Raw genomic sequence first — 13133 nt, forward strand, 5'->3', positions numbered from 1 at the left:
ACTCCTGATTTTAAAAAACTGCTGGTCTTGTTGATGTGTGAAGTATTGTATAAAATGTTCATGTTCTTATTGTTAGTTTTGAAGGCTATTTTAACGCCTTGTTTCTTAAAGATGTTGGTTAACTTGTAGATATCATTGTTGAACGTGAAGGTGGAAAATGTTAGAGGTTTGGTTATTTCTTTTTTGAGGGTAGTTTTTGGGCGATGTTTGTGCTTATTGATTATCCTTTCTATAAAATGATTGCTGAAGCCGTTGAATTTTGCGATTCCGCGGATTGTGTTGAGTTCGTTTTTTAGATCTTTATTGGACATAGGTATGCTGAAGGCTCGATGAACTAGGCTGTTGTATGTGGCTCGTTTGTGGGACTGGGGGTGCACTGAATCTTGGCGAATGGTGGAGGCTGTTTGAGTGGGTTTTCTGAAAATTTTATAACTGAAAGAATCCGAGTTTCTAGTGATGGTTAAATCTAGAAAGTTGATTTTTTGATTTGATTCGGATTCTAGTGTGAATTTGATATGAGGATCAATATTGTTGAGTCTTAAGAGGGTGGTGGGTGCGTTAATTGATTTCTCATTCATGATTACAAAGACATCGTCGACATATCTGGCCCAAAAGAGAATGTTTTCTAATTCGTTGTCAATTTTGGTGTATTCGAGGAAGTCCAGGTATATTTCTGCTAAGATACCTGAGGCCAGTGACCCCATTGCCAAACTATTTTGTTGATATATGACATTGTCAAAAGTGAAGAAGTTATTGTCGATGATAAGTTTTAATATTGTGATAAAGTCTTGTATCTCTAGTTTGCTTAAGTGGCTGTTTTTGTTTAAATTGTTTATAATTATCGGAATTAATTTTGATACTTGTATGCTTGGGTACATGTTTACAATATCAAAAGAGTGGATGGAGTGATCCGGTTGCAAATTGAACTTGTTTAGTTTTTCTACTAGCTCAGATGTGTTTTTAATAGACTTTTTGGATAAGAATTGATAATTTTTTCTTAAGAAACATTGGATGAATTGTGATATTTTGTATAAGGGGCTCGGCCTATAGTTGATAATTGGCCGGATGGAAATTCCGGTTTTGTGAATTTTGGGAAGAGCTTTAGCGGTGGGGAGTCCTGGGTTCATATGTATGAGTTTGGATTTTTCCTGTTCGGTAAATAAAAATGAAGTGTTTTTAAGAGTTTGTTTAAGTAGTTTTTGAATTTTTTGGGTGGGGTCTTTTTTGATTATGGAAAATGAGCTGTCTGTGAAAAAGTTTTTTGTTTTTTCAATATTTACTTTTTTATCCATGATAACTGTTGCATTGCCTTTGTCAGCTTTGGTTACGATGAGTTCGTTGTCTTTAATTTTCTTCTTGAGGGTGTATATGCGCTTTTGTTTTTTCTTTATTATTGAGGTTATTTGCGGGGTTGGTTAAATTGGGGAGGATATCAGTCAGTTTCCTTTTAACATTGGTTCTAACCTCATTTTGCGTGTCTTCTGGCATTTTGCTGATGGCTAGCTCTGATTCTGTGATCATAGTAGCGGCTATGTTGAGGCTGTTCAAATTTGGCCAGTTGTGTTTCGGTCCTTTGGATAAAGTTAAGTGTTCACTTTCACTTAAGGGCGTGTTAGATAGATTTACAACAGCTGGATGAAACTGCGTACGATCGAACGTGTTACTATTGGAGTTTCTAGTTTGTTGGTTATGTAGTTGGCAGTTTTTTAGCCTGTTGAGTTTATTCTCCAAATTTGACTGTTTTTTGGCTAGTTCGTAGAATAATTTGTTCTCTACTTCTTGATAGAATAGCGTCCATTGTGCGTTTGAAAGTAGTTTAGTCGCTGCGAGGTGAGTGTCGTATAATTTCTGATTCAAAAAATATTTCTTCCTGTACAAGAATTTAATTTCGTCTCTTAACCATATTTTGTTTGTTTTGTTTGGAGTTTTGATGGTTTGAGGTGAAGTCCGATGTTTCTTTTTATTGCTTCTTAGAAAATTAGGTGTCAAGTTAAGTGATATACATTGCTTTAGGAAATCGATGTCTTTGCGTAATTTGGCTATCTTTAATTTTAGGCCTAGATATTGAAAGGCTTTCTGTTTTGCCTGGTAAGCTACATCATTGATGGTTATGATTCAGTGCACCCCCAGTCCCACAAACGAGCCACATACAACAGCCTAGTTCATCGAGCCTTCAGCATACCTATGTCCAATAAAGATCTAAAAAACGAACTCAACACAATCCGCGGAATCGCAAAATTCAACGGCTTCAGCAATCATTTTATAGAAAGGATAATCAATAAACACAAACATCGCCCAAAAACTACCCTCAAAAAAGAAATAACCAAACCTCTAACATTTTCCACCTTCACGTTCAACAATGATATCTACAAGTTAACCAACATCTTTAAGAAACAAGGCGTTAAAATAGCCTTCAAAACCAACAATAAGAACATGAACATTTTATACAGTACTTCACACATCAACAAGACCAGCAGTTTTTTAAAATCAGGAGTTTATAGGATCGAATGTACCACCTGTAAAAAAACCTACATCGGGCAAACCGGGAGAAACTTCATTATCAGATACCACGAGCACACTAACGCAATAAAATACAACAGGTTTTCAGCCATCGGCCAACACATGCAAGATTATAACCATAATTTCACCAATATTGAACAAGACATGGACATCCTCGTATTAGCAAACAAGGGCCCTTTACTCAACATAATGGAAAATTACTTCATACACCTAGACCAATACTTTAATGCCAGTCACAATCTCAATGAAATCTCAGAGAAACCCAACATACTCTTCGATCTATTTATCACTTTCCTCAGAAACAATAATGCAGCCAACCTAAACTCAATCCTAAATTTAATCAAAGGTACTTTTCCAAGACAGTTACACTTTCTCCTGCACCCTTCAGCCCCACCTTAAGCCCTCTTCCTAAGCCATATTTCATTTCAATACAAGAACTTACTGATTTCCATGATTATAATTTTTACAACACCCCATTTTTACTTTATTCTTTGTTAAAAACCTCTTAGTATGTATATTCCTTGTATTATTAACTATTACCATAACATCTCATTTCACTTGTTATTCTTTAAAATAACATTTTCTTAGGATTTCGCCACAAATGATCTTTGCTCCAATACGGCTGATGATGACCCCTAGATGGGTCGAAACTAGTACCGTGTAATTTGTAATTTTGTGAAGATATTGTAGTATTGAAAAGGTGGAAACGTTTACGTTGTTATTATTATTACTTATATATTATTCTCAGTTCAATACGGACCAAAAACATGAAATTCATTACCTTCACTCACAGTATCTCACTCACTCAATAAATCTTCATAATACTTAATGATATTACCAACAGATGGCAGAGCTCTGTAATTATGGACACTCAATGCCTTACGGCATCTAGACAATGGTTCATAGGGACAACGAAAAGATAAACAGAGATGCCTGTCTCATATAAAGAAGGAAATACGTGTAAGAACAGAGCTGACGCAGACAGTGGGAGGGTGAAGAGAGCGAGTGAGTGAGCGACAGACAAATCAAATGAGTTGTGAATATTATGAAGTGTGAGAACTGTGAAGAGTTTGAACTACCAGTTCATTGAAAATGAGTGGTTAGTTCACACTCCATAGCAGTGAGATTTTCATTTTGAACGACTCATTCACAAGCTACTCATCACTACTAAACGTATAATGTCGCCACCATCACAGTCCACTAGTGGTGTGGTCTCTTGTCAAACTCAGATCGCAACTAACCAAGTCAGATATCTTGAACTAGTTTCTTGATTAAACTTGTGAGTTTCACTACAATGACAATGAGTATGTTTAGCAGTGTCTTGTATATTTTCATTTATTTGATTGAAATTTCATGAACACAAAGCCTAATGATTTTGTAGTGAATAATGATATCTCACAAATTTATATGTATATTACTGGACAAGTTGGCCATGCAGTTAGGAGCATCCGGGAGATAGTGGATTTGAACCCCACTGTCAGCAGCCCTGAAGATGGTTTTCTGTGGTTTCCCATTTTCACACCAGGCTGTATCTTAATTAAGGCCACAGTCACTTTCTTCCCATTCCTAGGCCTTGCCTGTCCCATCGTCACCATAAGACCTATCTGTGTCGGTGCGACGTAAAGCAAATAACAAAAACATATATATATGTGTATTGGAAATGTTAAAAATGTCACATCAGTTTGGCTTCAAATCTTGACTTGTTACCTCCTTGGCATGTATATATGGAATTGCTCTGTATGCACTTGTCTTGAACCAGAAGCTTACATTCAGAAGTGTTCTGTGTAAGTTGTTAATTGCATGCAGTTTACTTGACATGCAAGATCTGGGTGATGTAATTCTAATTTACATTGAAATAATTTAAAACTTTGCAAATGGAATACTTTTTTGAAAGATCAGTTAAAGCTAAAAAAATTAAGAAACCAACATCCATCATTTTGTCAAGGAGTATGATAGCTACTGACAAGGATATTTTGAAGTGGCACTAAAGTGACTATGATAATAAAGACATGTCGGGATAGAACTAATATTTCTACTATTCTACTATGTATAGAAAACATACACTGATCAGACAGAAGATTATGATATTGATATAATCTCCTCCAGGTGATAGTAGCATCATCTGATGGGAAATGACTGCTAGTCAGACACGCACGGTGCATGAAGTATCAGTGAGCGTGCTGTCTATGTGCAGAATGGAGAGGGCACGCAATCTATCCGAGTTTGACCAAGGGCAGATGGTGATGGCCCAGAGGCTCAGCATGACCATTTTGGAAATTGCACGACTTGTTGGGTGTTCTTTAACAAGTAGCAAAGCCAATGTGAAACCATGTCCGAACGTCGAGGGGTTAGGTGGCCACCCCTAATTAGAGATGCGGATGTTGTAGGCTGAGCAGACTAGTAAAACTGGACAGGTGGCAGATTGTGGGGGAACTAACGTCAGACTTTAATGTTGGGCAGAGTACAAGTGTGTGTAAACACACTGTGCACCAAACACTCCTAAGGTTGAACCTCCGCAGCCGACAACCCATGCATGTGCCTGTGTTAACACCACGACTAACGTCAGACTTCAATGCTGGGCAGAGTACAAGTGTGTCTAAACACACAGTGCACCAAACACTCCTAAAGTTGAACCTCCGCAGCCGACGACCCATGCATGTGCCAATGTTAACACCACGACATTGGCAATTACGACTGAAATGGGCACATGACCCTTGTCACTGGATGTTGGAGCAGTGGCAGAGTGTTGCATGGTCTGATGAATCCTGATACCTTCTTCATCGTGCTGATGGGAGGGTGCAAATCCGTCATATTCTAGGGGAACAGCTCATTTGACACCTGTACGCGGGTCGGAGACAAGCTGGTGGCAGCTCGATTATGCTTTGGAGAACATTCACCTGGGCATCCTTGGGCCCAGTGGAGCTCGTGCAAGGCACCGTGATGGCCAAGGAGTATCGTACACTGGTTGCAGACCATGTTTCCCAACAGCAGTGGCATTCTTCAACAAGACACAAGGCCAGGAGTGTGATTTGTGGTTCAAGAGACACAGTGGTGATTTGCAGTTGTCTGGCCCCCAACCCGCCAGATCTTAACCCAATTGAACACATCTGGGATGTGATTGAACGTGGTGTCGTAGCTCATCGCCCCCCTCACCGGAACTTTTGGGAATTAGGTGACTTGTTCGTTCAGATGTGGTGCCAACTCCTTCCAGCCTCATTGCTTTCATGCCAAGATGCGTCGCTGCTTTTATCCTTGTCAGAGTTGGACATATTGGCTATTAGGTAGGAAGTCATAGTGTTCTGGCTGTATGTGGATGTATTTACTTAGCAGATGTGACATGTAGAACAACAACATTTGGAGAAGCCACCAGATCCATTTTTCGGACTTAACTGGAAATAGTAACATACTTCGCTTGAGTTCTTAGGAGTATAGTGGTGTCACTATTTTGGATGCACTCTTAAAAGGAGAGTTCCTAATAATGCAGTTAATTGGGCAGATGTGAGGTTTGTGCACATGAGAGAGTTAATTGAATGCATCATTTAAGAAGATGCCATTAAAATGTTCTTGTTCCCTTTAAAATATATTTGAACAGTCTCATTACTAATGTCTTTGTTCTGCTGTCCTCTAGATTAGTATTGTTATGGAGAAACCTGACAGAGATGAGGCTGATTGGTTGTCAGATACAGAAGAACCATCTTACCTTGAGAATATTGAAATTAAGCAGGTAATTATTTTGATTCCTCTAGTATTAGGAAATGTTAACTAATTTTTGGAAAAAGCCGGGCTGAGTGGCTCAGATGGTTGACCCCAACTTGGCAGGTTCGATTCTGGCTCAGTCCGGTGGTATTTGAAGTTGCTCAAATACTTCAGTCTCATGTCGGTAGATTTACTGGCAAGCAAAAGAACTCCTGTGGGACTAAATTCTGGCACCTCGGCATCTCCAAAAACCATAAAAGTAGTTAGTGGGACGTAAAGCCAATGAGATTATTATTATTACATTTTGGAAAGAAAGTTGTCAAGGAGTGAATCTGTACTTTACTCTTTGGTTGGAAGAGAGCTTTAGCAGTCATGTGCTACAGAAAGTTGTTGAGGATGTGTCCAAATGATTTTGTGATTCCAATACAATCTGCGTGATGGAGCATCTCACGAGTATTGGAGGGACATGCATGTAGCTGATAAATGGCAGGCTGGAATGACCCGGCCTCACTGCTCTGCTGTTCCTGGTGTACGAAGGAAACTCAGCAGAGCAGTCTCCAGATCATTCCAGTGCTCCAACTTGGGAGTGTGAAATTGACCTTTCTTCTACCCTTCAAAAATCTGACTACCTCTGCATGGTTGAAACCACAATGTTGCATTCAGAGTCTTGCACTCTGCCGCTGTTCCACAAATAGAGCCTACTTCAGTTTCAATATGAAATGTTAATTACAGCCATTGGCCTTATAAAAACACGATATTCAGTCATGCATAAAACATGAATAGGGAACTTGTATCATACATTTCACTCTGCACTGCAAAATTTTGTGGAGGATTCATGCCACAACACTCTACACCACTTGCAAATAAATTGTTGGCCCTGGTGATGTAATGTTTGATTCCTTCATATCACACAATGAAAACCCAGGGGGGTTTCTTCCCGCATCGCACTCACTTGTTTCTCTCCCTGGCCGCCTTCTGTGTGACGTCATGTGATATAAGACAACGCTCGCCCATCCTGCCAACACATATTACCACTACAGTCTAAAATGGTCATAACTTCTGAACCATTCATGCAAATAATGTCCTGACACGGTTATTGTAATCCTTATAAAATACTGGAGGAGGTTAAGCAATTTATTTTGATGAGGAACTCGAGGATAATATTGAAATATTGTTTTAATTTTAAGGAGTTATATTTTTTACAGTGGACTATAGCATAAAATCGCTTCTAGAGGGCAGCCGGTTTGTGCCATCATGGACATTTTTGTAGAGGTTCCTGTGCTGTACAATTCGTACACTTACACTTGGGGTCTATCTTTGACGGTTCACACAGCGTAAGCCAAGAAAGCAAGTGACCGATCGACATTTGTGTCTCTTTCTATGTGTTTACTGTATATTGAATCACTGATACATAATAATTTTATAGTGGTTCACTACGTGGACAGTGTTTGTGTTGTCAGTGTCTGAAGTAGAACCACTGTACTTCTTAACAACTAATTCTTACAGGGCCAAACATTTCTACATGGAGGGTCCGTGATTGGTCATAGGTCACACATACAGTTCAGAAAAATTATATAAAATGTAATTGTAGTATGTAGTATTTATTTATGAACAGACAGGCTTTCCGCCCCATTACATGTTCACAAAGCAATAAGACACAATATTAATAATTATAATAATAAAAAAAATAATAATAATAAAAATAATAATAAAATAATGATAATAATAATATAATACATAAAAATATAATAATGATAGGAATAAATAATAACAAAAATGATAACAATTCTGTAGCAGTCCTCAGCTCGAGGATCCAGCAAACTCATCACTTGTCCTTATGCCTACAGCAACTTTCGTCACATTCATTTTCCCTGACATACTCCCGATCAATACCAAAACATCGACAGTCAGCACTTACATTCTAACCAGCCATAACACAAACAAAAGTCCTCCACGTTCACAACAATAAATAACACAATCCTAACCCAGCAGAAAATCATAATAACTTACAATCAAATTTCAACACTGGTCTCCCTCCACACTTACCTTAAATACCACTTTTATTTCAATGCATTACTACCTCTCATGTTGCAACTTGACCATTCTTTAGCCATGCTTAATCTCATTTTAAAACCCAAGCCATGCTCAGCATTACATTTGCTATCGCAACCACCACTCATTACGTGTCCTTGTGGATTCAGCACATACGTCATCTTCATTGTCCTCTAACTTACTCTCTGTCCAAACCATAACAACCAACATTCCGCAATTGCCCTTCAGTCCATCATACACTATATTTACCAACCCGCACTTAATACAATCATCTCTCCAACTCCAAAAGTTTCAGCAATAAATTAAACCATCTCATTACCAAACCATCTTCGCCTATACCAACACTTCTCCCACACCACATTTTGTTTCAATCGATAAATCTAAACTAATTCAGCAATAAATAAACCATCTACATACCAACTCCCGGATTCAGATACCACCTCTTACCCACAATTTCCATTCCAGATCCACCTCATATACCTTCCACAATACACCACTAAATCTAAATTTACAACATCTCAGATTTACAAAATAACACCGCTTAACACCGCTTCTCACCATATTTCAACCATAGTCCTCAATAACTGCGACCATTTTATACCACCACTTCTCCAACACCTCATTTCAGCAATATGACACATCTTACCTTAATCGTATCTAGATACCAGGCCATCTTCACCTTAAAATACCAAACACTCATATACCATCTCTTCACCAACACCACATTCCAATCTCTACCATCCAAAACTCTTGTCCCTCTTAACACTCACTTAGTTAGCATTAAATAAACCTCCTACCAAACCAAAAGCTAATACAGCTACCCTTCAATACCAACACATCGCTTCATATGCCACCTCTCAATCTCATACCACACTATCATGCTATCCTCTCTCTTATATACATCAACAATAAATATACCACTTCACCATTACCACATTTCAGCCTTCACAAATAATTACCATCATAACCTGATAAATTTACAGTGAATAACAATTACTGACATATCATAAAACTTACCAATCAGCGTCAACTCCAAATATCACAATAAATATATCACTTCACCCTTACCACGTCTCAGCCTTCACAAATTATTTACCATATTTCAGTCTTCACAAATAGTTACCATCATAACCTAATAAAATTACAATGAATAACAATTACTGACATATCATAAAACCAACAGACCATGCCATCCTGTCCTCTTACCCAACTCCCCTAACTAAATACTCAGTCCCTATATACACTAACCATTAAAATTTTAACCTACTATCTCCTTCCCTTATACAGATAACTATTCTACCCCCCTATTCCCCTGCCCACCTTCTAACTCACTCTCCTTCATTTTACTCTCGCAGGCCTTTTTTGTCGCACAAAAATACCTGTTCAATTCTCCCCCTTTTTCCCATTGTTTAAGAATCCATCTCAGTATTGCGTTCTCATCCCCTCTCCCCAGTATTTCCCGATGCTCGGCACTCAATAATCTATGTCTTAACCCCCTCGTTCCCTCACAGTCTCTTAGCAAGTGAAACTCATCATTCACATCTCCACAAAGTACACACCTTGTCTTATCCCTGCCCTGTAACCAGCCCTTATTCCTTGGCAGACCTACAAGCCACCACATCATCCCATATCGATTTGACCTATCAACGTATCTAATATTCAACCCTGCTATCTCCTCTATTTTCGTCAAAACAATCAGCGAATTTCTTAGTCTGCTTTCCCCCAATAATTTCTGCCTATGGATATCCCTAATTCTCCTTTCCAGTATTTTCATCCCTCTCACTTCTGTCTTTGACCAAACCTCCCCCCACAGGTTCCCTAATCCTATCCTCTCTAAATATCCTTTTATTTTTTCTAACCATCCCCCCTTATACATGCTCTTAACTTGCTGTACATATGCAGCCTGTAAAACTCTCCCACCTTCCTGTCTTTTTAAATTCATCCAATATCTAACTATTCTTTTCACACCCTCTGATTCTAAATCCTCCCCACACATTAATTCCGCCCCTACATTTGCTGTACACCTCGGTAAGCCCATCACTAACTTAGCAAAACTACTAACAATCTTTCTTAGTTCCTCTCTTTTTTCATCCAGCCCCCAAACTTCTGCTCCGTATAATACCCTCCCCACTATTACCGACCTGAACACGAGTCTCAGTGTTTTATAACTGATCCCCGGGAACTTGAGTAGCAAATTTCTGACTGAGGCTAGGGCTGCCAAGCCTCTATATTTCATTCTTTTGATCTGGTCACTCCAAGTTCCTTTATCATTAAAAATAACTCCTAGATATTCCAGCTTCCTTACCTGTTCCAATCTTTCTCCCTGTATTACCCAATTCCCTTCCATCTTTCTTCTTTTGTTCACCTGTACTATCAATATTTTAGACTTATTTCCATTAATTTTCAATCCCCATTTCCTCGCAAATAGCATCACTGACTCTAAGGCCCTATTCATCGCCCCTGAAGTTAACGTCATCAATAACACATCATCCGCAAATATCAGTCCTGGCACTTCCAAACCATTAATTACCGGTACAGCCCAATTTCCTGCCCCAAACCCCTCTAAAATATCGTTTATAAATAAAATAAACAGTATGGGCGATAACTTGCAACCTTGTTTTAAACCCACCTTGGACTCCAATGGTCCACTCATTCTCCCTTCTCCCAATTTTACACAAAACCTGACGTCCCTGTATATTCCTTCCACTGCCCTCAACATCTTCTCCGAAATCCCTAGCCTACCTAATTTCTCTCGTAGGGCCTCTCTATTTACCTTATCAAAAGCTTTCTCAAAATCTATTGCTGCTACATAAACCGTACTTCTATTCATATTCTTATACTTTTCTAAAATAGTCTTTACTATCATTATATTATCCACTGTTCTTTTCTTTTTCCTAAATCCCCCTTGGTAATCTGTCAAAATTCCATTTTCTTCCGCCCACCCACTTATTCTGTTCGCTAGCACCCCAGTATATATTTTACTCAGAGAATCCAACAGAGATATACCCCTATAACTGTTCACATCGTTCCTACTACCCTTTCCCTTGTATATAGGGCATATAATTCCTGTTTCCCATTCCCTAGGGTAATTTCCTCCCTCGAATATCCTATTGAATAGTTTCACCATGCCCTCTATCATTATCTCATTTTTACTAATTTCCTTCCAAAACTTATTATTTATACCATTACACCCCCCGGCCGACTTCGCTCTGGCTCTACTTATCACTCCCCGGATTTCCTCTCTTGTGATTTCTTTATCCAAGTCATAAATTGCCACTCCCCTATTACTCCAAATTACTTCTTCTCCCGAACCTCTCCATCTATCACCCCCCTTTTTTCCTAGTAATTCCTCGAAGTGCCTGACCCATTGCACTTCCTCAATACTCGTTCTCTCCATATTCCTTCCACCCTTAATAATTCTATTAATCTTATCCCAGACTCTCTCAAAATTGTTAGTCTTGCAGTCATTATTTATGGCTTCCATTTGTTCCTCTAACCACGTCTTTTTTGTCTCAGAAATTTTCTTTTTATACTCCTTCCTCAATCTACAGAAAAACTCCCTTTCTTGGCTTCCACCTTTCCTTCTATATTCTCCTAAAGCGTCCATCACCCTCCTCCGCAATCCTTCACACTCCCTATTAAACCATTCTTCTCCCTCTTTCTTATTTCCTTTTCTAGCTTTCACCTTCTGCGCTATCATCTTTATTGGATGTAGCAACAATTCCAAGGCTTTATCAGTATCATTCTCTTCTAACGCCCCTTCCCACCCATATTTCAGAAGATGTAACTCCTCCTTTACTACCCTATTCCAATCCCGGCCTACCTTCTCTGTCCATTTGTACTTATTATAACCCCTCCCTCGTTTATCCTTTGTCTCATTTTCCTTCATTGTACGCTTCTCTACCTCTCTTTTCAGCATAACCCTCACCGGGAAATGGTGTGACTCAATCCAATCTCCTATTTCCATACTTACAACTTCCTCAATCATCCCTTCCGAGCTCAGAACCATATCTATCACACTACCCCCTTTCTCCGTAACATATGTCAATTTCCCCGTCCTGTCACCCTCTATCCACCCATTCAGAATATACAAGTTTCCCACAGCACACATCTCTAGGAGCTTCTCTCCATAACTATTTGTAATTTTGTCCTCACTCCTTCTGCTTTCTAACAAACACATTCCATCCTCCCTACTATAAATTGGGCTCTGTTCTCCTATCCTCGCGTTCCAATCCCCCAAATAACAACATATCCTCCTCCCCTGGATACATTCCCCTTATCCTACCAATATCCACCAATAACTCTTCAAAAAAATATTTATTTGCATATTCTGAATTACTAGGATGGCAGTAAACAAAAGCTAGATTTATTTTCTTCCTCCGTCCCTCTCTCTCTCCCAAATTCAATCTCAGCCATATGGTTTCCATCATATCGGTCTCTATATCCTCTACTCTTTCACTAATTTCTTCCCTAATTAGAACTATCATCCCTCCAGGTGCTCGTCCCTTATTCCTCTCTTTTCTTCTATATTTATATTTTATCTCAAACCCCTTCCATGTAATCTCCCTCCCTGTTTCCAACCACGTCTCTAAGAGTGCCACAACATCGAAACTTTCAATTACTTCCCTAACTTTCTTGTTTCCTAATTTGCTCCTTACTCCTTCAATATTCACACATCCTATCTTCCAAAATTGTTATAACTTTCCCTCCCTCCCTTCTAGGTCTCCCACTCTATTCTTACTTCTAGTATTTATCGACCTCTCTCCCTCTGTATCCTCCATCCCTTTACGTACTTTTCCCCATATGTCTTTTAAGCTCTTACTCCTGACTTTACTCATAAGTTTTTTACCTTCTTGTCGATCTGT

The 13133-nt window shown here is 39.0% G+C and overlaps 1 protein-coding gene across 4 annotated transcripts in view; it reads left to right on the plus strand.

Moving 5' to 3' along the window:
• The window catches only part of LOC136885483 (gastrula zinc finger protein XlCGF8.2DB), a 45949-nt gene that overhangs the window by 8710 nt on the left and 24106 nt on the right, over positions 1-13133 (plus strand). For all 4 annotated transcript variants that reach the window (XM_067158063.2, XM_068230223.1, XM_067158061.2 and 1 more), the window contains exon 2: positions 6149-6244. In XM_067158063.2, the coding sequence (XP_067014164.2) occupies positions 6161-6244 (84 nt within the window). In that variant the 5' untranslated portion in view covers positions 6149-6160. The remainder of the gene's footprint in view (positions 1-6148; positions 6245-13133) is intronic.

This window comes from Anabrus simplex, chromosome 14 (genome assembly GCF_040414725.1).
Source record: "Anabrus simplex isolate iqAnaSimp1 chromosome 14, ASM4041472v1, whole genome shotgun sequence".
Lineage (NCBI taxonomy): Eukaryota > Metazoa > Arthropoda > Insecta > Orthoptera > Tettigoniidae > Anabrus > Anabrus simplex.